This window comes from Drosophila willistoni (assembly GCF_018902025.1).
Source record: "Drosophila willistoni isolate 14030-0811.24 chromosome XR unlocalized genomic scaffold, UCI_dwil_1.1 Seg143, whole genome shotgun sequence".
NCBI classification, from domain to species: domain Eukaryota; kingdom Metazoa; phylum Arthropoda; class Insecta; order Diptera; family Drosophilidae; genus Drosophila; species Drosophila willistoni.
Window position 1 is genome coordinate 1,605,880 of NW_025814056.1, and position 20,411 is coordinate 1,626,290.

The 20,411-nt window shown below is 39.2% G+C and overlaps 2 protein-coding genes across 3 annotated transcripts in view; both read left to right on the forward strand.

Moving 5' to 3' along the window:
• The window catches only part of LOC6646480 (zwei Ig domain protein zig-8), a 43,483-nt gene that overhangs the window by 7,098 nt on the left and 15,974 nt on the right, over nt 1-20,411 (forward strand). The window lies entirely within an intron of this gene.
• Nucleotides 10,969-12,256, forward strand: LOC124460646 (antigen 5 like allergen Cul n 1-like). Its single transcript, XM_047011891.1, has 3 exons — nt 10,969-11,148; nt 11,205-11,620; nt 11,682-12,256. The coding sequence occupies exons 1-3, from the start codon at nt 11,008-11,010 to the stop codon at nt 11,911-11,913; spliced, it is 789 nt and encodes a 262-aa protein (XP_046867847.1). The 5' UTR covers nt 10,969-11,007; the 3' UTR covers nt 11,914-12,256.

The window sequence follows — 20,411 nt, forward strand, 5'->3', positions numbered from 1 at the left end:
GTAAGTCGAGCAGCCAAAATCGAACTCGAACTCGAGCATAATCAGGCTTTCATGTGATTATGATTTAAGCCGAAATTCTTCGCTTACTTACAGTAGACACACACACACTCATACAAGTTTAGTCGATATTTTTTTTCATTTGCAGTGTGTTTTTGCCTCTCTCTCTCTCTCTCTCTTTTGGTTTCTCTGCTTTAGTCAGTTTTATTATTCCGCTAAATTGATTTTGAATTTAGTTCAATGTTTATGGTCAAATGGGTGCATTTTTGTGTCACCAATCGCCAATGGGAACAATATACACAGTTAGAGAAAGAAAGTGGGGGGCGGCTGTCGGGGAGGTTGGAATGGGGATAGAATCACATAGACATGGCTCAGAGGCTTCGCATTATCTTGTCGAGGCCAAGCCAGGAGGCCAGTTCAGTCCTGCCCTGTCCTGTGTCCTAGCAAAAGGTGAGGCTACAATTTTTGCTTTTGTCTACCTTATAAATCATTTGTGCGGCGATGCGTAAGCAGCCTACCCATAGGAGCTTAACGCCGCACTTTCCCTTGCCCTCCCTTCTTTTGCCAAGCTTTTCTCACCCTCTCTACATATATGTATGGCGAACGGGGGTTGGGGGGATAAGCCTCTGGGCAATTCATAGAGATGCCAAAGGCCGAAAATAAATATATACTATAAGGTAGGTAGATTGGGGTCTAACCCACTCCCCTTTACCGAAAATGAGTAAACGAAACGAGGTAAAAATGAAAAGCGGCGCCCAGAAAGTAATCCCCAATCGATTTTCGAACCCATTCAATGAGTTTCCGGTCGCCATTTTGTGACTTCACTTGAAGGCGCAACCTTTTTTTTTTTTTGCATATGTTTAGAACTTATGGGGGGAAGAGACGCAGACGCGATGAAGGAGGAGGCAAGAGGTATGGAAAGAGTCTAAGGCGAAAGCATCACCCTCAACGAAAGGTATATAAATTTTTTATTTATTTCATATCCATTAAGTTCAAAGCAAAATGTGTCGGGATGACAGGCAGCGTCTAATGTATTGGGCCCGGTCTGGGGTTTGGGGACCGTTCCTAAAACACACACACACACACATACTCAGACAAAGGCAAAGACTGGGATCTTGCCCCGGGTCCTATCAACGTGGCAATGTTTTGCCTTTGCCTTTGCCTTTGCTTTTGCTTTCGGTTTCTCATGGCTTGTTATTGCCCCGAATGGCAGCCAGAGTTGCCAGCGTTTGGCAGTGTTGAAATTTCAATTACTCAAGCAAATGATAAATGAACTTGTAGCCGCAAATTTTCTCGCTCCCATCTCCTCATTTGGCCAACAAACACCCACACACATACATCCATGCAACAAAAAACCAAAATCCATTATGAAGACACTTTGTTCTATGCCGCCCACAAAACTAAGTGTGTGGGCGTGGCCATATGTGCAAGCGGAAATGATGGCAACAACAAAAAAAAAATACGGTGAAAAAAGGAAGCAACAACTAAACTAGAGAGAAACTTTTGCAAGTTTTCTGTTGACAGTTTGTCTAAGAGAAGGAGAAGGGAGTGAGAGGTGGACGCATAGGGGACTTGAAAGCGGCCAAAATAGTCGTAAGTATGCAAAAGGCTTTGGGTCAAACCCACCAGATAGGTGGGGGGAAGGGTGGCAGGACTTTTACTCAAGCAAGTTGCTTTAAATGTTATTTGTTGGCGAAAAGTTGTCGTGACTTGGCAGCTTTTAGTGTCAGCAACAGCATAAGCATGAGCAGTATAGCAGGAGAATCTGGGTGGGGCGGGGGGTTAGCAATGGGGGGGCCCGTGTGGCATGCGCTTAATTAACAGTTGAAATATGTGAAGAGCGGGCGATTTTCAAAAATTAAGTTAATTAAGTAAGCTCAACACTGGCATGTCAACTGGTTATATTTACAACATGCACACGCACACACACACAGCCACATACTCCATTACACATATACACACATAGCCACATAACAACTCACACACTGAAACATCCACCTTGCAACATGAGCAGTAGGTGAATTGAACTGATTTCCGCTTTGGTGCCTCTATAATATTATCAATAGGTTCTTTAATCTGTCCAGTTGTCTGGCTCTGTACATATATCTGTCCTGCCACCTCACTCAGTCAGTCAGTCAGTCAGCCAGCCAGTCAGTCACACGATTACTTTCGTTTCGTTTCGTTTCATTTCGTTTCATCCATCTGTTCAGTCAGCCACTATAAACTTGCTTCGACATCAACTTAATTGCATTTCATTCATTGCTAAACAGTATCAGGATCGGGAGCAACTAAGTTGCTGGCTTAAGTGGCAAGGAGCAGAGAAGGGGAGACAAGATGACGGTGGAATCGGCATCGGCATCGGCATCGGCATCGGCATCGGCATCGGCATCGGTATTTGTGGCAAATGGTGTGAAGTTTTATTTCACTTCACTGCTGCCATTCGCTCGCCATGCGGGTGCTAAAGAAAAATGGCAAACGAAACAGAGAAAAAAAACTAGACTGAAAAAAGTGAAAAAACCAGCAGTAGCAGCAACAAGGAAGAACAAAAAAAAGTAAGGAACCAAAACCAAAATGCAATGCCAAGTGGTTGGAGAAAGCGTGAGAAGGGGTAAAAGTGCTTGAGAGTCAGGCACGAAGTCCGGGAAACTGCCACTCAGCATAGCAGAATCATTCACACAATGGGTTCAATGAGAGAAAATGGAGCAGCACAATATAAATTGTTGCCTTGCCATAAGTCTTTGTTCACACACACAAGCACCCACACCAATACTTTCATTATGTTTAAAATGACGAGATGAGGGTATGTCCCAAAAAAAAAAAAAAAAGAATGTATATACATATATATATAAGGACATCCGAATGGGAAATGCTTCTCTGGTTCACACTAGTTTCTTTTTCAAATCAATATGGATTCTACATAAGAGGATTTATTGAAATATTTAAGTGTCCATCCTTCATTCCATTTAACAAAATAAGATAAAATTATGTTTAAATTAACTTACAATTTACAGGAAATGTAAGTCAGATTAATATGCCAGCAGTTTTTGTGGTTCTCTTTAATTTTTGCTTATGTTATTACTTTTCCAATGCAGTTGCTTGTTCTCGACATGATTACCCAATGAAATGATTAGGGCTCTTCCTGCTTAAATTGCACCCACTGTAAGCTTGTCTAGCTTTTAAACCATTTGCCTCCATCCTACCAAATGGCATTGCCTTTTGGCATGCGGTGGCTTTGTTGGCTTCGCTGGAATGGAGACGTCACCGTCGTCGCATCGCACCGAATGAAACGTAACGGAATAGCACTGAACAGAAACGGAAATGCTAGAGCGTGTAGAGACGTCTAGTATGGAGAGTATGGAGGCAGATGAGTAGGGACGGATGAATGAGGGTGGCGAAAAAAAGAAACAGTAAACTTTTTTAATTGAATTGTATGGTGCACAGCTTCAATTGCAGGCAGACGAACGGGGCAGATGGAAAATGGCATAGAGTTTTTGCTCGATTTTTGGGTTTATCCTCTGCCTGTGATTCTGATTTCAACTTTGTTTTTTTTTCCCCCCTTCTTCGCTGAGTTGGCTTGCTGTTTGCTGATAGCTGTCAAGAGTGTGAGTAAAGTTTGAGAAAAAGAAAAGAAATTTGCTGCCAGTGTGTCTGTTTTTAGCGTTTTTGGTGTTTGGCACGTTTTTGGCGTTTTATCTTCTTCTAGCTTCCAAACACGGAACTTCAAACTCCGCTCTCTCTCTCTTCTTGCCTCATCGTCATCCCATTTGGATGACTAAATGCGCGTGCTTAGATCCAAACATGTAATGTAAACACTTACGACCGCACAGCTGCTGCCGTTGGGTTGGTTTTGGTCTTGTTTTACTGCTGGTTCTAGCTTTGGTTCTGTTTCTGTTTCAGTTGGTTGCCTGGCTCTCCCTTTATGGCTTTTATTAACACAAATATTAATTTTTGCGGCGCTGCATGTGGCAGCAGCAACATCGTACCAACCTTGTTTACACTGACGCCATCAGCAACACCATTGCCAACCAAGGCAACCCATTTCGGAAACGCAAAAAAACACAATCCTCCCTCCATTCACCCATCCATCCATCCATCCATCTATCCATCCATCCATCCATCCATCTCGGCCCCAGTTGTTAATGTTTCTGTTGCTGTTGCTTGTATATCATTAAAGTTGCCAAGGCGTTTGTTCATCTCACACCCAGTACACGCAACGCTCACACACTTCAATTTGCATGAACAAAGCTTTTGAGTTTGTCCTCCAAAAAATTATTTACCCTACCTAAACTCCCGACCTCCCTATCTACCTAGCTTCTCTTACCTTTTTGTCCAGGACTATGGCTTAATTTTTTTTTGTTGTTTCTTTTTTTTGTTGTCTCTTCCTCTGGTTTTTGTGGTCGCCCTTTGAATAACTTAACAAAGAATATTTTGAAACTCATCATAAAACCGACAATGAAGGATGGGAATGCATTTTCACTGGCCACTCAATGCTTGTTGTTGTTAGTCATCTCACTCAACGGACAAACGATCCAACCGAACGAACACTGACTGGCACTGAAAATGGCAACTTGTTTGCACCTGACCCAATTCAACGCTGATTTCACTGAACAAGTGAATGTAGCAGGTGAAGGTGAAAGAGAAGTGGGCCCTGAAATTATCATGGTACAGCACTCGATTGAACAAACAAAGTAAGAGAAGTTAGTGCCCATAAAAGTTTGGCGCTGATCTCCGTTACGGAGATTTAAAATTATTCAATATACCTACATATAGAACTATTGTAGATTCTTTTACGGAATAGATTGATTGACTTTGATTAATTTTAAATGTATGATAATGGACTAAAACATTGACATACACAAAAATTGAATAGGGAAAATACGAATGTTAACTTGAAATTCACGCTGAAAGTTGATTCCATTTCCTTTTTTTCACTTTTTGTTTTTGCTGTGTTCTGGCGATTTCATTGCCGTCCAGCTCTTGGCCGAGCTGTATACTCTGAGTTCCGTTGGGGTAAATAGCAGAAACAGAAACAGGTACAGCAATTCTCATTCGAGCATAGCTTGTGTAGAGAATGAAGAGAGAGAGAGAGAAAGTATCGAGTACTGAAAATTCTTTGGCTTGCCATCGAAGGATTGGCAAATATTTTCTTAATTAGTTCGCTACACATGGGTAACAACAACAACAACAACAACACAAACTCGAAAGATCCTGACCAACCTCACCCCTTTGGCTGGGGGCAATTTTCAGTGTTCTGGTCAAGTTGTCAAGTGTGAAAAATTGCAGCTCAAATTGCAGTACAAAATGGCTTCAAGTGCTCGTTAAAAGTCACGCAGCACGCAGGGGGTTAAAAAACAAAGAAAAACAAAAAAAAAAAAAACGTTTTAAATTTATGCGTATGAAAACAGAAATTATATTAATTACAACTGCAGAACACGAAATTGCGAAATTGCAACAAAAGTCAACAACGGCACCGGCGAAGGCAAAAAACAAGCGCTTTGAGGACGGTTCGTCACTTGACTTTTCGACCCCTTGTTGAGAGTTTTCCCTTCCATCCATTTATTTTCATTGTGGCATGCAAACCAAAAACAAAAAAATGCAGAAAATTTGCATATCAAAAGTGCGTCTCGGGTTGCCACTGTGTGGCACACACACAAACACACTCTTTGTGTGTGCTCATGGTCTCCCACCACTTGCCATCACATCTCATCAGAATTGTTGCAAGAGCGTTTTGGGGCTTAGCTCAGAGCTCAGAGCTCTTTCCATAAGCGTTAAAAATTTCGCAATCAACATAACAATTAAGCGACAACGAAGCGAACGAAAGAGTCCCCAAAAAAAAAATGGTCCCCAACTTGTAATATGACTTTGTTTACATAGAGGAACAATCTCTTTGTATGAATTTTTGTTCTTTTATAGTTCATTTAAATTTAAAGCTCACACAGCTAATTATGTGGCGTGTTTTTGCTTTTCAGCGGGGTGTTTAATGTCGACAAAAGAAATGATCATCATTTTTGCCACACATGCCACCGCTGTGGAAGATTGGTGGGTAGGGGAATTGGGGCAGAGAGCAGGGGAAAGTAATGTGCCATGGTTGGGTAACGGTAACTAAGGGACCCTAACATTGTCTGGGCGTCTGGTTGCCTTCCGTCTAAATAAGATAAGCAACAAAAGCGAATGTCAAAGCGTATTTAATGAGACACCGCACCCGTCCTCCCGTGGCACCTCCTCGTTTTTTTGCCCCCTCCCCCCCTTCACCACCTTTGTGGTTGTGATATTCTGCGAAAATCAGAAAATCAGTTGGCAAGAAATCACAATTCGAGTGACAGAGAGTAAAGATTCAGTTTTTATGTTCGTTGGTAGGAGAAACCGCCGCGGCAACATCGACATCGACAACGACATGATGTTGGCAATGTTTGTTGTCTGTTTGCCGAGGGGTGAGAGAAATGTGGAGAAATTGGGGGATTTGTGCTCTTTTTGTTGTTTCGTTTTTACGGCGGGGCGAGGAGAGAAATTGTTGTGGGACTGTCGGATTGACGACAAACAAGGCGAGAGCAAGCAGCTTGAAGCATATGCCGCGATGCGTGTCAGCGGCTGTCTGTTTCTGGTGTTGCATATCGAGCATGCCACAAGACGGAAGAAGGAGCAAGGAAGCAGAGAGTGGGAGGACTTGCTCCATGCTAAGTTGACAGCGAGGGTGAATTCTCTTAAGCAATGAGAGACAATGAGCGGCATGTGGTAACAAAGTGGGGCACAGAGGAAACACAAGTAAAACCAAAGTGTCGTGTCTTGTCTAGGTTGAGAACTTCTTTGCCTGTGGTCTGTTTCACTCTCGCGCTCTCGCTCTCTCTCACTCTCACTCTCTACCTGTGTGTGTGTGTGTTGTCTAAGTAGATAATGTCATCAATATGCCTGACAACATTTGACAAAATTGTGACCTTGAACTGTTGAGCGTTGATTGGCTTGGCTAAATACATATGTACATAATATAAAAGCTAAGCCCTCAAGTGAAGAATACACATTATTAACAAAAACCAGAGGGCCGGGGCTAACTTCGACCGCGTTAAAGTTTGTATACCCTTGCAACTTCATTGGTAACTATTTTCCTTACCTACAGCGAATCAAAGTCATCAAAGTGGAAAAACGTTTTATGTAAAAAGGCGAAACAACGGCCTTCAATCTTAGCATAGGAAATAACAAACTTATTAATCAAAGTTACTGTTTTCGACCGATCGTTTCTATGGGAGCTATAGGATATAGTCACCCGATCTTGATCAAATTTGGCACATTAATATTAAATTTCACGATAATAGCTCAGAAAATAAAAAAGTTATTGAGAAAAGTCACTGTTCGCGACCAGACCGACGGACGGGCGGACAGACGGACGGGCAGACAGACGGACGGACATGGCTATTTGAATTCGTCTCGTCGTGCTCATCGTGCTTCCTTCTATGCGTTGCATACTTCTGACCAAATTGAATATACCCATTTTGCAAGGGTATAAAAATGAAGAAGGAAAAGAACGGAATGGAATGTTTTGAGGTTTGAAGTTGGTAGCTGTGTGAAGCATTTCTAATTGAAAATTTTACATCAATGTCTGAAACCTCTTATTAAAACAAATTCCACACATTTTATTTATACAAAATTTTATATGTACATTCTTTCATTAATTTGCAATAGACACAAAAAAAAACAAACCAGCTGACAGCAATTAACTGGCCGTTCATGTGTAGATTTTCATTTAATTTAATCAATTTATTTGCATTTGAAAATCTTGGCGATTTCAATTCGATTCGATATGTACAAATGTACATGTATGTATATTGATTAAATTTAAATTTTACCTATAAATAAATGAAAAACATTTGTGGAAGTTGACATTTCCTAGAAAATTCAAGTGGTCTGGCTAACAGTTAAGTTGGCTTCTTCTCTTTTCCGGTTAGCCATGATTGTATGTAAGCCTTTTCAAGTGGTCCTCTCGCTCAACGGCTTGATTCATTGCAGCAGCAACCGCAAGAGTTTTTCATTAGTGCGAGTGCCGCACAGCTGCAGGCGCACTGACACACACACACACACACACACACACACATACCCGAAACACGTTCCATGCATTGCAGAACGTGCCAAAACGCATTGCATAAGCACAGGCGGACAACAAAAATAAATAAGGTACAAAAGAATGAAGAAAAAGAGAGTTGAGAATATTTTTGCTGCGGCTTACCCTACGTTGTGTCGTCGTCGTTGGCAAACAAATCTCAGTTCCAACACACACACACACACATGCAGTCGGAGACTGAGGGAGATAGAGAGAAGGAGAGTCAAGTCTCACACATAAATGACATTGAAATTGCATTGAGTTTAGCAATCAACTCACGACTCAGCATAGCCCAGTCCAAGCTGGAGTTCCTTCTGGTAGAGTTCCTTCGATATCCTTCTTCTCCCTTCATATTTCCCCTGGTACATTTCTACTTGGCATTGCGCATACGACGCGTAGCACTTGTCGTGCTCATCGACTGCCATTTGGCAGCTGGGCGTGTGTTAATAATGCGTGACATAAACTGAAGCTGGGGTACCATGCTTTCCCTTTCCCTTTCCCTTTTCCTCTCTCATGTCCTCTGCTTCTATCTGTGGATCTCCTCGTGGGTCGGAGAGTCCATTCAATGTGACAAACGAATTGAGTTGAGCACTTTAAGTGACAGTTGCAAAACTTTTGACTGACTTTGACTGCTACTACAGTGCAAATGACATTGTCATTGTTTTATTGACATAGCAACACAGTAACACAATTTAACACCCATACAGACAGAGAGAGAGAGCATACAAGAACATATAGATAAATGCAAACTCACTGACACACATGGCACACATTTATGTCTTTTATATTTAAATTTTTCTTTTTGCTTAAAATATGCAAATAAATGTTTCAGAACATCTCACACTTCCTTTGCGCTCTTACGCCCCTTTTTACACTCTTAAGTGAGTGCAAATGTGTGAGAATTTTAATTTCCTGCTGCGGTAGCAAGCAAGTGTATACACATACACAGATACACACTCATATACATACATATGTATGTGCATATTATATACATATGTGTGAGGCGCCATACTAAGCACCGCCAATCAAAAGAAAACCAAAGTCGAAGGACGAACAACTTTTTTATGTTCCTTTTTTATTTTTGGCCTGGCCCTTTGAGGAAATTGAATAAAATTGAAATTGATTTTAGTCAAGTTTGAAACTTGGCCAAGACAGAGAGAGAGAGAGAGCGAGGTAGAGAGTGGTAGGGAGAAACACCATCCATATAGCCTTTGTTTAGTTTTTAATATTTAAATAGAAAAGACACAAGCAGACTTATATATATGTATTTAATTGACATTTTGAAGAGTGAACTGGAAATCGTGAACCTCTGTGAAGGAGGAGGAACTCCTTCTATTGCTGCTGCTGCATGTCGCCATCTTAATCCTGGGCAAAATAATTACAAACTGCAATTATTAGCCTCGAAGTTGCAGCGTAGAAAATGCGCTGCCAAAGCAAATCCAATTAAGTGAAAAGCAAGTGTAAGCCGAGGCTTTGCCTTAGCATCTTATCCTCATTCCCTGGAGCAGCACTTCAGTGCCTCCTCTTCCTCTACCTGCCACCTGCCTCCTGTCACCTTTCCTTTATTTCTTCTTTTTACCCCGGCAAGTAGTTAATGAGCGTTAAATGGAGAAAGTTTTGGTTAGGACCAAAGCAAAATTGTAGTGGAAAAGAAAGCTGGGTAGTTAAGTATGGGGAAAAATTGTACAAGGCAAGCAGCTTGCATCAGGTGAAACGGCAGCAGCATCTGCTCCATCTTAACTTGGTTTTATTTAACTTTGGCTACCATTTTATTTGTTCTTTTTTCGACGCCGCCCCCGCCCTCACTCACTTGCCCTTTAAGCATGAAATGAAATTGGCAAGAAGAGCAATAATAATATAAATAATAATGGGTAAATGTGTCTAAAGTAGGAAAATGTCTTTTTATCCCCTCAACTTCCTCTCATATCTGAAAGTACAGGCTTAGAGGGAAGGAGAGTTTTTGATCTGTTCTTGGACTTGGCTTACTTTCCTCTGCAAAATAGGCAAGAGAATGAGTTATGTGGCGTGGGGCGGGGAAATGCAGAAGAAAGAGAATTCAACAATTTCGTCCATTAAAATATTTGCTTTGCTTCTACTGCCCTCGTTATATATGTATTTTTTTTGTGCCATGTAATAATGAAAGTGAAAAACTGTTGCCTGGCAAAACGAACATTTGCAGCCACCGAGAAAAACTATTTCAATTGAGGTAGAAAATGAACGACAAGGACATGCCAGCATTTTCTTCATGTTTTTCTCTTCCCTTTCTGTCTCTCTCTCTCTCTCTCTTTCTCACTCTCGTTCTCTATCTCCTTTCTGTCTCTGCCTTTTGTGTCTTTCCATTGCAATTGCAAGCAGCCGCCAGAGATTCTTGTTCCTTTTCCATCTCTCTCTTGTTTTTGTTCACTTTCTCTTGTTTTGTGTGTGTGTGTGTGTGTGTGTGTGTGTGTGTGTGTGTTTGCAGTTTAAATTGCTCTATGAAAGGAATTTTTCACATTTAAGCATTTCTCTTTTTCAGTTTTGTTTTTGGTTTTTATTCGTGCCGCTTTGTGTTTGCTTGTAGAATGTGTCAAGTGTGGCAAGTCGAGGTTGCCCAAACCCGATAACTATAGTAAAAGAAAAAGAGTAGGCAGATACCAAGTTGTGTACCTTTTTTGCCATTGATAGCCTTCCATAAGCAAGTGTCATCCTCATGAGGCTCAACAACTGTGTTGCCAGTTGCCGTTTGATGTGTTTGCATTTGGATTATATGAAGATCCATTGTCGAAGCAACAGCTGTGAAAGTCGTTCGATTAAAAGCCATTTGTCATAGCAATAAAAAGCAAAGCCAAAGCAAACTATAAAAGACCGACTCAAATGCATGTAAAGCCACAGTCAAAGGAAATACAAAAAAAGAAAAAAAAGAAAAAAAACCTACCAAAGACATGGTAGAATCTACTCTGTTCTGGGCCATATACTTCATTTATACGTTACTTGGCCCTATTGAAGCTCTAGATGGCGGGAACTATTGTCTCTCTGAATTGTGTCCCAGATTCAAGAGGCACATTGCCTGCAGGCATAAAGGAGTAAGTAATATTAAATATGATGAAGCCAGATAGTGACATTCTATTATTTCACTTAGCAAATGGCTAAACTTTGCCCCAATGATACCCAATTAATTGATATGTCCTACTATCGCAATCTCATAGTGAATGAGCACAATGAATTGCGTAATCTATTGGCTTCGGGTCAGATGAAACAGCTGCCCAGTCCCGATCGTCTGGCCACTATGCAGTGGCACGAAGAACTCGAAAAACTGGCCACTCTTAATGTGAAACAATGTTTATTCAATTATGATCAATGTCATAATACTCTAGAGTTTCGTAATTCTGGACAAAACTTAATCATGCTTAATATTAGCACACTGGACGATTCTCCTTCGTCTCGTCCAACAAATGAGACTCTAATCAAGTATTCAATTCATTCTTGGTGGAATCAATGGAGGAATGTCACCTGGCAACATGTTGAGAAATTTCCCAAGGATAAACATTTGACCAAGTGGGTAATTTGGTTATTTTTGATAATTTATTCCATTTACTTTTCTTCCCCTCCCATTTAGTTCTTTACGCCATTTCGCTGTTATGGCCAGGGATAATAGCACTTATTTAGGTTGCGCTGCCACACGTTGGCTCAAACAGAATGTTCATCATTTCTTATTCGCCTGCAATTATGCCAGCAATTTTATAGTCGACAAACCTATCTACAAGCTGAAGACCATCAATTGCCAGATTGGCTATGATAAGAAATATCAAGGACTTTGCAAGGCTGGCGAACAATATGACAAAAGTTAAGTCCATTAAAGATCAACGCCAACTTCAAAAACCACATGCAGCAGATCTGTCACAAGACAATATTTACCGTATACACATATATCATTTTCTATAATAAAGAGCTAACCCTAAAAATAATCTTCCACTGGGGGCTGATGGAGAGGAATGAGTGACTGCCTCACAGTCTATTTAACATGTTGATTTGTGCCACAATGCGCGACGGTCATATATCATCACTTGAAAGCCGCGTTATGCCAGCCACCTGCATGACAGCCATAGGCATAAGCATAAGCATAAGCATAAGCATCCTCCCCCATCTTGGTCATCATTATCATCATAATAATAATCAGCTGCTAAAATATGATACGTGTTGTTTATTTGGCTCCAACGAGAGTCACACCAACGACGCCAACGACGGCAACGACAACGACAACGACAACGACAAGTTGGCATCTAATTTTAACGTCAATATACAAAATGTAAAAACGTGTCTTCATCATCAGCTAGCTAGTCGTAATACCAAGTAGATAGACGGACGCACACACACACACACATAGACACACATTTTTCTAAGTGCCTATTAATAATGCCGTGAAAAGTCCGTTCACGCTACTACGTCCGTTCTACGAGTTTGTTTTGTCGTATCGTTGCCTCGTACTTTGAGATGAATTTTTTTGTTCCTCCGCCTTCTCTGCTGTATTTTTAGTGTCCATCGTTAGCATCTCACCTACTTGCCTTTGCCTGACTGACTGCCTGCTTTTAATATGCCGTTATGTCGTCAAATCTTGGGCTCATTAAAGACAAAAACCAAAATAAACATTAGCGACACCAACCCCAAGACAGAGAGAGAGGAGAAAGATGAAACATAGAGGGCTTTACCTTAATTTTTTTTTGTCACATTTTCCTCATTTGAAAATGTTTTTAATTAATCGACGTCTTAATGCTTGCTAGTCACATCAATTATGACATAATTAAATTCATTTAAAAATCACTGCAAAGATAAGTAATCTTTTATATATGATTGAAACGAATAGGAATATCTACTACAACTTAAAAACGGATAATAATAAATATATATGCGCATCTGCCATTTGTTATCCCTTTCCACAGAAATTGTATATTCACTTAAAGTTACTGAACTAAACAAAGCTATCTACAAAAGTTTCAAGATCGATCTCGTAAATCGAATAGCTCAATAAAAACCAAGCCTATAATCTCAGGCAAGTTTTAAAAAATAAAGACAAACGATTAAGGCAATTATTGTTACGTTTTAATTTTATTTCATTATTGGTTAGAAATTTTTCAAGTATTTTTGCACAAAATGAAAAGTAAGCCGAAGCTCTCTGTAAATATTTATGTGTTTATGAAAAGTCATAAATCTTTGGGACTGAAAATTATTTCGTTTATGATATTATAAATGCAACATTATAAAATATCATTAAATAAATTTAATTTATGCAAAAACCTTTTTTATTTTGTTTTGTTTTGTCTTTGTTGTTTTTGTTATTATGTGGCTAATTATGTTGTGAAATTCTGTTGTTTATTTAGTGAATAGAAAATGGTCTGTTGCCAATCTACCTCATTAAAAGCATGTAAAACCATTGCCAGCATATTTTGTGAGGCTCATAAAAACTACATATAACATTTTATGGGAACAACGAGCCTCATATGTATTTATGTATAAACACATATACATACATACATATATGAATTATGAGACGAGCTATGGGCCGAATAGCGGTGAGAGAGGTAGAGGAAGAGGGAGAGTGTTGGATGTGTTAAATATTTTTACCCAGTAAAAATTCTATAAGCCCAAATGAAATTTTGAAATTAAATGTCATTTAACAAATTTTAATACACTATAAATCATTTGGTCTATTCGTTTAGCAAATGGTATAGACTAGTCTCTTATTTTGTTTCTTTTTAATACGCTTGCCGAAAAGGATATATTATTTTGGCCAGAAGTGTGCAACGCATAGTATATATATTCTTGATGAGCACGACGAGACGAGCTCATATAGCCAAATTCATAGGATCATCATTAAGTTAGTTAAAATATTAATAAAAACGCATAAAGGGTACAAAATCTTCGTTTAGATTGGGGCAGAAATACGCATTCTGAATTTGAATTAACTCTACATGATGCCTCTGTTTAGACTTTGTTTTCACTGAATGCCTTACGCAATTTATTGTTGGCATAATGCGATCGTTTTGCTGCTGCCAAACTGTCTGTCAGTCAGACAGTCAGTCAGTCAATCAGTGAGTCACTGGGGCGCATATAAAATACAAAATTAATGTTAAAATTATGAGCGAAACAAAATATGGCATTGGCTTTTTGTCTTTTGTATTTGTTTATATGTACATACATGTGCTTATGGGCAAATTTAAACAAGTTAATATAATATTAGTTGGAAATGAGCATAAATTATGGAAGCGTGCCGGGAACAATAAAAGCAAGAGCATAAGCATGCATGATTTAGTGTTGGCCATTTTCATGTTTAATGAGCACTCAAATGTGTCAACAGGCTAAATGAAAATATATATTTAATTATAATTCATAGAACGGACCAAAACACACATACACGCACTCGCACTCGCACACACATACACACACACACACACACAGATAAAAGTGGCCATAACGAAAATGAAAAGTGAGCCATCATAAGTTTTTCTGCTCTCTCTCTCTCGTTTTGAGACGAAAAATTGTTTGAAGTTGTTCGCTGTGGCATGCAAAGTGGCTTTGCCCATCGAAACGGCCAAGGCTAAGGCTATGGTCTTGGTCTTGGTCCCAGTCTTGGTCTCGGACACGGACTTGGACTTGGACACATGGGCATCTGCTCAAGAAATGGAAAAAAAAAGGAACCAAAACAGAAGAAAGCTAAACAGAACAGAAAGGCAATCAAAAGTTTCTGCCAAAGAAAGCAACAAAAACTTTTGATTTATGCAATTTGCGCTTAAAATACAAATCCATTTGATGACATTTTGTTGTTGTTTTGGCATGGTGAACAAATTTGCAAACAAGTCCAATAAAAGAGAGAGGACGAAAGAGGCTTTGATTTATTTATCATTCGGCACAAAAAGGCGCAGAGGAGTGTTTTTTGTAGTGTAGAATTGTTGCGGGGATGGCTAGGGGATAGAATATGGAATTCCCCGAATGCTGCCGCCACATTAAAGCGGCCGCAAATGTTTTCAGGGAACTGGGACCCAAAACAAATGTCATACATGAAGCCATAATAAATGGCCCGCCAAGCGAAAAGTTAGGCCCAAGCATTTCGCTTGTGGGGTAGGTTGGTATGTATATAGGGTTAAGGATTGCCTTTATTCTCCCTTCTTTCTTATGCTCTCCTTTAGCCATTGTCAAGTTTTTGGCAATGCAAATGACCGACAAATTTGCCAAACATTTGGAGAATATAACTAAGTAGTTTTTTTTTTTTTCTCATATACATGACCACAATCATCGTAATAATAGTTACAGGGCTGGATTATGAACGGAAAGAGTAACTAGACAAAGTATTCGAAACTTCTGCAACTACTCGAAAAGAAAAACAACTAAAAAATACAATTCTTAAAAATATAAAAGGTTTCTATTACAAACTATTCTATTCCTGCTCGAACTTTTTTAACCTGTAACATTAGAAAAATGTTGTTTGCTTAACGAAGGATTTGAAGGTTATATGATGAAGAGTCCAACGAGTTGAAAATGAGTCGGCAATAGGGATTAATGAAAATTAATGAAAATAATTAATTATGCGCAAATAAGAGTGGCTAAGCACTTTTCGGCTCTGCGTTTCGCCGTTTGCCTTTGTGATGGAAAAAGTAAAGGTAAAATATACATCATGTAAATTTAAGGGAAACATATCAAAAGAGTCTACCTTAATAGCAACAAATGCTCTGTGCCTTAGATTGCTTTGCTATTAATTAAAAGCAATAGTTTTGGGGGCAAGATAGTCCGTCCCTGTTAAAGAACATTCATATAACATGTAACTGGCATTCGAGGCACACAAATTTCATAGAATTTATGCGTGTTTGCTTATGGCTAGGAAAATAAAATAGAAGTAGAAGAACAGCAAAAGAAGATCCCATTGGCATTGCCGGCTCATTTATTTTATAGTCCCGTCGCTTTAAGTTATTTTTCTTCATTATTTTTTATAGTACTCGGGCCAAAGAGCAGGCTCAGTCTCAGTTAGACGCTGAGTCCAGAACTTGGAATTTGGTGGCTAGAGGGATGGGAGAGGTATACGCATGGTAGTGGTAGGGGGGACGAGGTTCTATGTAGACCCAGAAGAAATGCCGACGGCATTTGGCAATCAGCGCAAATGTTTCGTTTGTTTGCCCATATAATTTATACATGCACAAAATGTCAAATAGTCGTCATTGGTCCTTGCCTATGATGATGGTTGCTGTTGTTGTTGTTGTTGTAGTGATGTTTGTTGTTGTCGCCTAATCTGGCCATCACACATACGGCATGTGGTACGGTCCGCAGTTCATTTCTGTGGCTTAACGCTACAGTTCATTAGCGACCCGAAAACTTGGTTTATTAATCCTCAACGGAGATGGCAGTAGAAAGACAAAAGGCAAAGCTAAACCAAAAACCAAAAAGAAAGAAAGGGAAAGGTAGTTATCATTAGGTCGCCACTGTTTAGTTTTTTCCTTTTTTTCTTTCCTCTTCCGCTCGGCATAAACAGCAAATTAAGTTTTACTGTTTCATTTATTTTTGGCATTTCATCCGAGTATGTGTGGGTGTGCGTGTGTGTGTGTTTACTTTTATGGCCGGGCTTTGGTAAGCCGTCGAGTTGTTGTTTTTGTGTAATTTTAGTTTGTGTCCTATTGGCATTTGATTGTTTGTAATGAGCTGCTAGTGGGCAATGCTCAAGGGCAAGTGCAGTTTGCTTCCAGTGTATGAATAAAACATTGATATAATCAGATTGATAACATTATACGGCAAGGGTCATAAGGGTCATAGCACTTGTAAGTGCTTGAATCCCAGCCAAAAAGACACAATCCCATTTATTCTAATAGGCATTATTTGCCACTTGTCAGCGTCTTGATCCAACCGAGAATAGAGAATATAAAAAAGATTATCACAATATTGTTATATAATGACTCACATGAATAGATATTCCAAGATATTGCCGTACCATAAGAATCTATGGAAAACTAATTGTGTTCATTAAAAAGTACCCTAAACAGAAAAGCTGTGAATATGTAGGCCAGTTTGATTAATTTATCTACTCAATTGATTAATTTCTTTTTTATTATTTTCACTTTTTTGGGTTTCATTGAATAGATTTTCTTTTGAGTCGAATTTTGTGAGAGAAAATCATTCGATTCGAAATTGCACATAATTTTTGTAGCATACTTTTTTGGAATTTACCATTTTGTATCTCAAACATTTGTATAGCATACTTTTTTGGGCTTTTAATAAGTACAATTGTATATATATTATCTGAACACATTTATTGCTTAGTTTAAAGAAAGGCCATCAAAAGTGGTCACAAGTATTAGCTTTTTCGTTTCGCTTAGATCCCAAATGGTTTATCTATATAATCCAACTGTAGCAAAACCAATTGGCTGATTCTTTGTACAAGTCCCATATTGAATGTTAGTGGAAATTTATCCCAATATAATACATGTTAAATACATCGACATCGCAATAAATCCATCCAGTTTAAGTGTTCTGACAACATTTTTAACCTGATGACGACTACGTACATGGCAGTTGTCATTATTGTCTTGTTACAATAGTTAGGTATCAGCTATCTGCTATAAGCTATGTCTGTATGACAATCAATTCATTTTCATCACATTTCCATGTAAAATCCATTTTCACTGCATTCGACGACTTGTTGTTTGTGTTGTTCTTGTTCTTGTAGCACTTGCCGAGCCAATTGTGCGGCAAACATAATTCAATTAACGCCTGGTCAATGGATTCATAACAAACACACACACATACTGGGAGAGTGTATGTCTGATTGAGTGGATTGAGCTGGGAGGTGGCAGAGTGGTGGGTGGTGTTGATGGGTGGTAGTGGGAAGTGGCGCCATGCAAATGGCCGTAAAGTGGCCGTTTTACAATTTTGCAATTTACCCCGCAACCCAACATCAAACAGAAACAAATCTCTCCAACAACTTTGCTTTTCGTTTGATGTGTGAATTGCGCAAATATTTCACTCCGTCTCTCTTTCTGTCTCTCTCTTTGTTTCTGTTCCTATGTGAAAAATAAAAAAAAATATACATATATATCAAAATTATTTCTTGTTCGTTGTCGTTTTCCATAAAAAATTTATTATATATGTACATACATATATGTAGCAGTTTTTGGATACTTTTATGGACACTTGTTCAAATTGAAAACAACAAACAAAGAACAATTTTTTTATATAAAAATAATACGATTAGCGGCAATGGCCTTGGGTTTTTCCCAGAATCACCATGCAACTCCTGTCCCCTTCTCCAACAAATTGATTTTTTGTTTGTGCTCTTTTTTTGCTGCCACCATTAAAATTTATTAGCCGCTTATGCAATGCGATTGAAGTTTAATTGAAAGCAAAATCATTTAAAAAATAATTGACAGTTGATGGTTTTGGTCTACTTTTTGATATATGTATAACTGTATTTGTATTATTTTTAACTTTGTTTTTGGTGATTATAATGATGACGATGATAATGATGATGATGATGATGGCTGTGGCATGTCAAGCAAATATTTAATTTTAATTTATGACTATTTAATAGCCATCTCATACTCCAGCAACCCAAACACTAGTTTGCCATCGAGTCAAGTCTCATGCCACCTGATGACTGTTGTGGCTCTTCGTTTTCATGCACGAATAATTGCAAAATCTAATTAGCATTTCTGCTGCTGCTGCTGCTGCTGCTGCTGCTGTTACCGTTGCTGTTGCTTTTGCCACGCCCACTAGATGGCATGGCTGAAATAATAATTGCTTAAATAAACACGACGACAAATGTACATTAATAAACACCAGAAACACGATGAAAAATAAGGAAAAAAACCAAATAGAACAAATTGAAACTGAAAGAGAAATAGAAATGTGTGGCAACTTTAAAGTCCCTTTACCATTCCCTCTTCCCTCCCTCTCCTGGGTGTGTGTGGCACATGCAATGAAGCGCACACGAAGTGCGAGCTCAGCCAACTTAACAAGAAGGCGTATACAATTGGGGGTGTGGGCGAGCCTCAACAGTTGCTTCCGTTTCCGTTAGGTGAAAGCCAAAGCCAAAGTATATTTGCATGTTATACTGCTGGTCATCGACTTTAGACAATGCGTGTCCTCCTCTCTTTCTGCAGTTGGTTAACATGGCCAATTATGCATTTTTAATCGGACGACAATGTTCCTGGAAAATGTTTATCCTATTGATTTTTTTCCCCCCGCCCCCTGTTACCCATCTACCAACCATACGAACCATACCAACCATCCCAACCACAATCCCCCATTTGACATACTTGATATGTGAATATGTATCTCTGATTCGACCCCGAAGCCATGCAACTGCATTATCATGTATTCGTATCTATTTTAATAAGCAAAATCAAATTGTAAAGAAATGATTCGGTTTTCGGTATAAATGGGGTTTATTCGATTCGATTCTCTGATTCGATGTCGTCGTCGTCAACATTTGCATATAAATGCAAGTTGGATTAAAATCAAACACACCGAGCACAACATGCCACAAACTTACATACATTCTAACGATTTGCTTAACAATATTTTACTGCTCAAGACAGCGAGCCATTGTTGTAACCTGAAGTTGAGGGGGATGGTGGAGGGGATTTGGAAGAAGGAAAGTCAGATGAGATGGCAGCTTACACAACTTCAATTACAATTTGATTTGCAAATGACACAGGAAACATGGCAAAGATATTGAAGTTGAAAAGTTGAAGAGGCAAACCAAGAGAGTTGAGAGTTTCTGCTAGCAAGAAAAAGAGGAAGGAGTTAGAAGTAAAGAGGAGAAACAGAAAGGAGATTGACATGAATTGAGAGGCACACATAACGAAAATGTGAGAAAAAGAAAATGTTAAAAGTTTCAAGAGGTTTTTTGGTGCCTCTTATGAAAGGTTTTAATGCCTGGGCCAGCAAAATTCAATAAGAGAGACCATTCAAGTATATTTAAGTCCAGTCGTTGGTGTTTTTTTCTCCTTCTTTTTTGGTTTTTTAAACCCATTTTTATGCCCAGTTGGCAATAAAATGTTATAAAAAGGCGGCGGGCACATAAATAAAAAATTCGTTGGCAAAAATTGGGTTAAAAATTAACTACACCAAATTTAAATCAACTGCACAACAACAACAACAGAAAGGGAAACGAAAGGGATCTGCTCCAGATTCAACTTCTGCTCCTGCTACTGGCTGTCAGCGAGTCCTGCGGCCTTCGGGAGTCATAAAAAATCGACTCGCTGGGCAGCTCGATGGGGCTGACTGGCTGGCGGCTGCCTGCCTGCCTGCCTGCTAGCCGTAAATAAAGCCCCACAAACATTAATAACTCCCATTGGGTGTGTTAACA

Coding starts and splice junctions, on each gene's coding strand:
- LOC124460646 (XM_047011891.1), top strand. CDS start 11,008: ATGGTAGAATCTACTCTGTTCTGGGCCATATACTTCATTTATACGTTA. Junction 11,149..11,204: donor TTGCCTGCAGGCATAAAGGA/GTAAGTAATATT, acceptor TATTTCACTTAG/CAAATGGCTAAACTTTGCCC. Junction 11,621..11,681: donor AAGGATAAACATTTGACCAA/GTGGGTAATTTG, acceptor CCTCCCATTTAG/TTCTTTACGCCATTTCGCTG.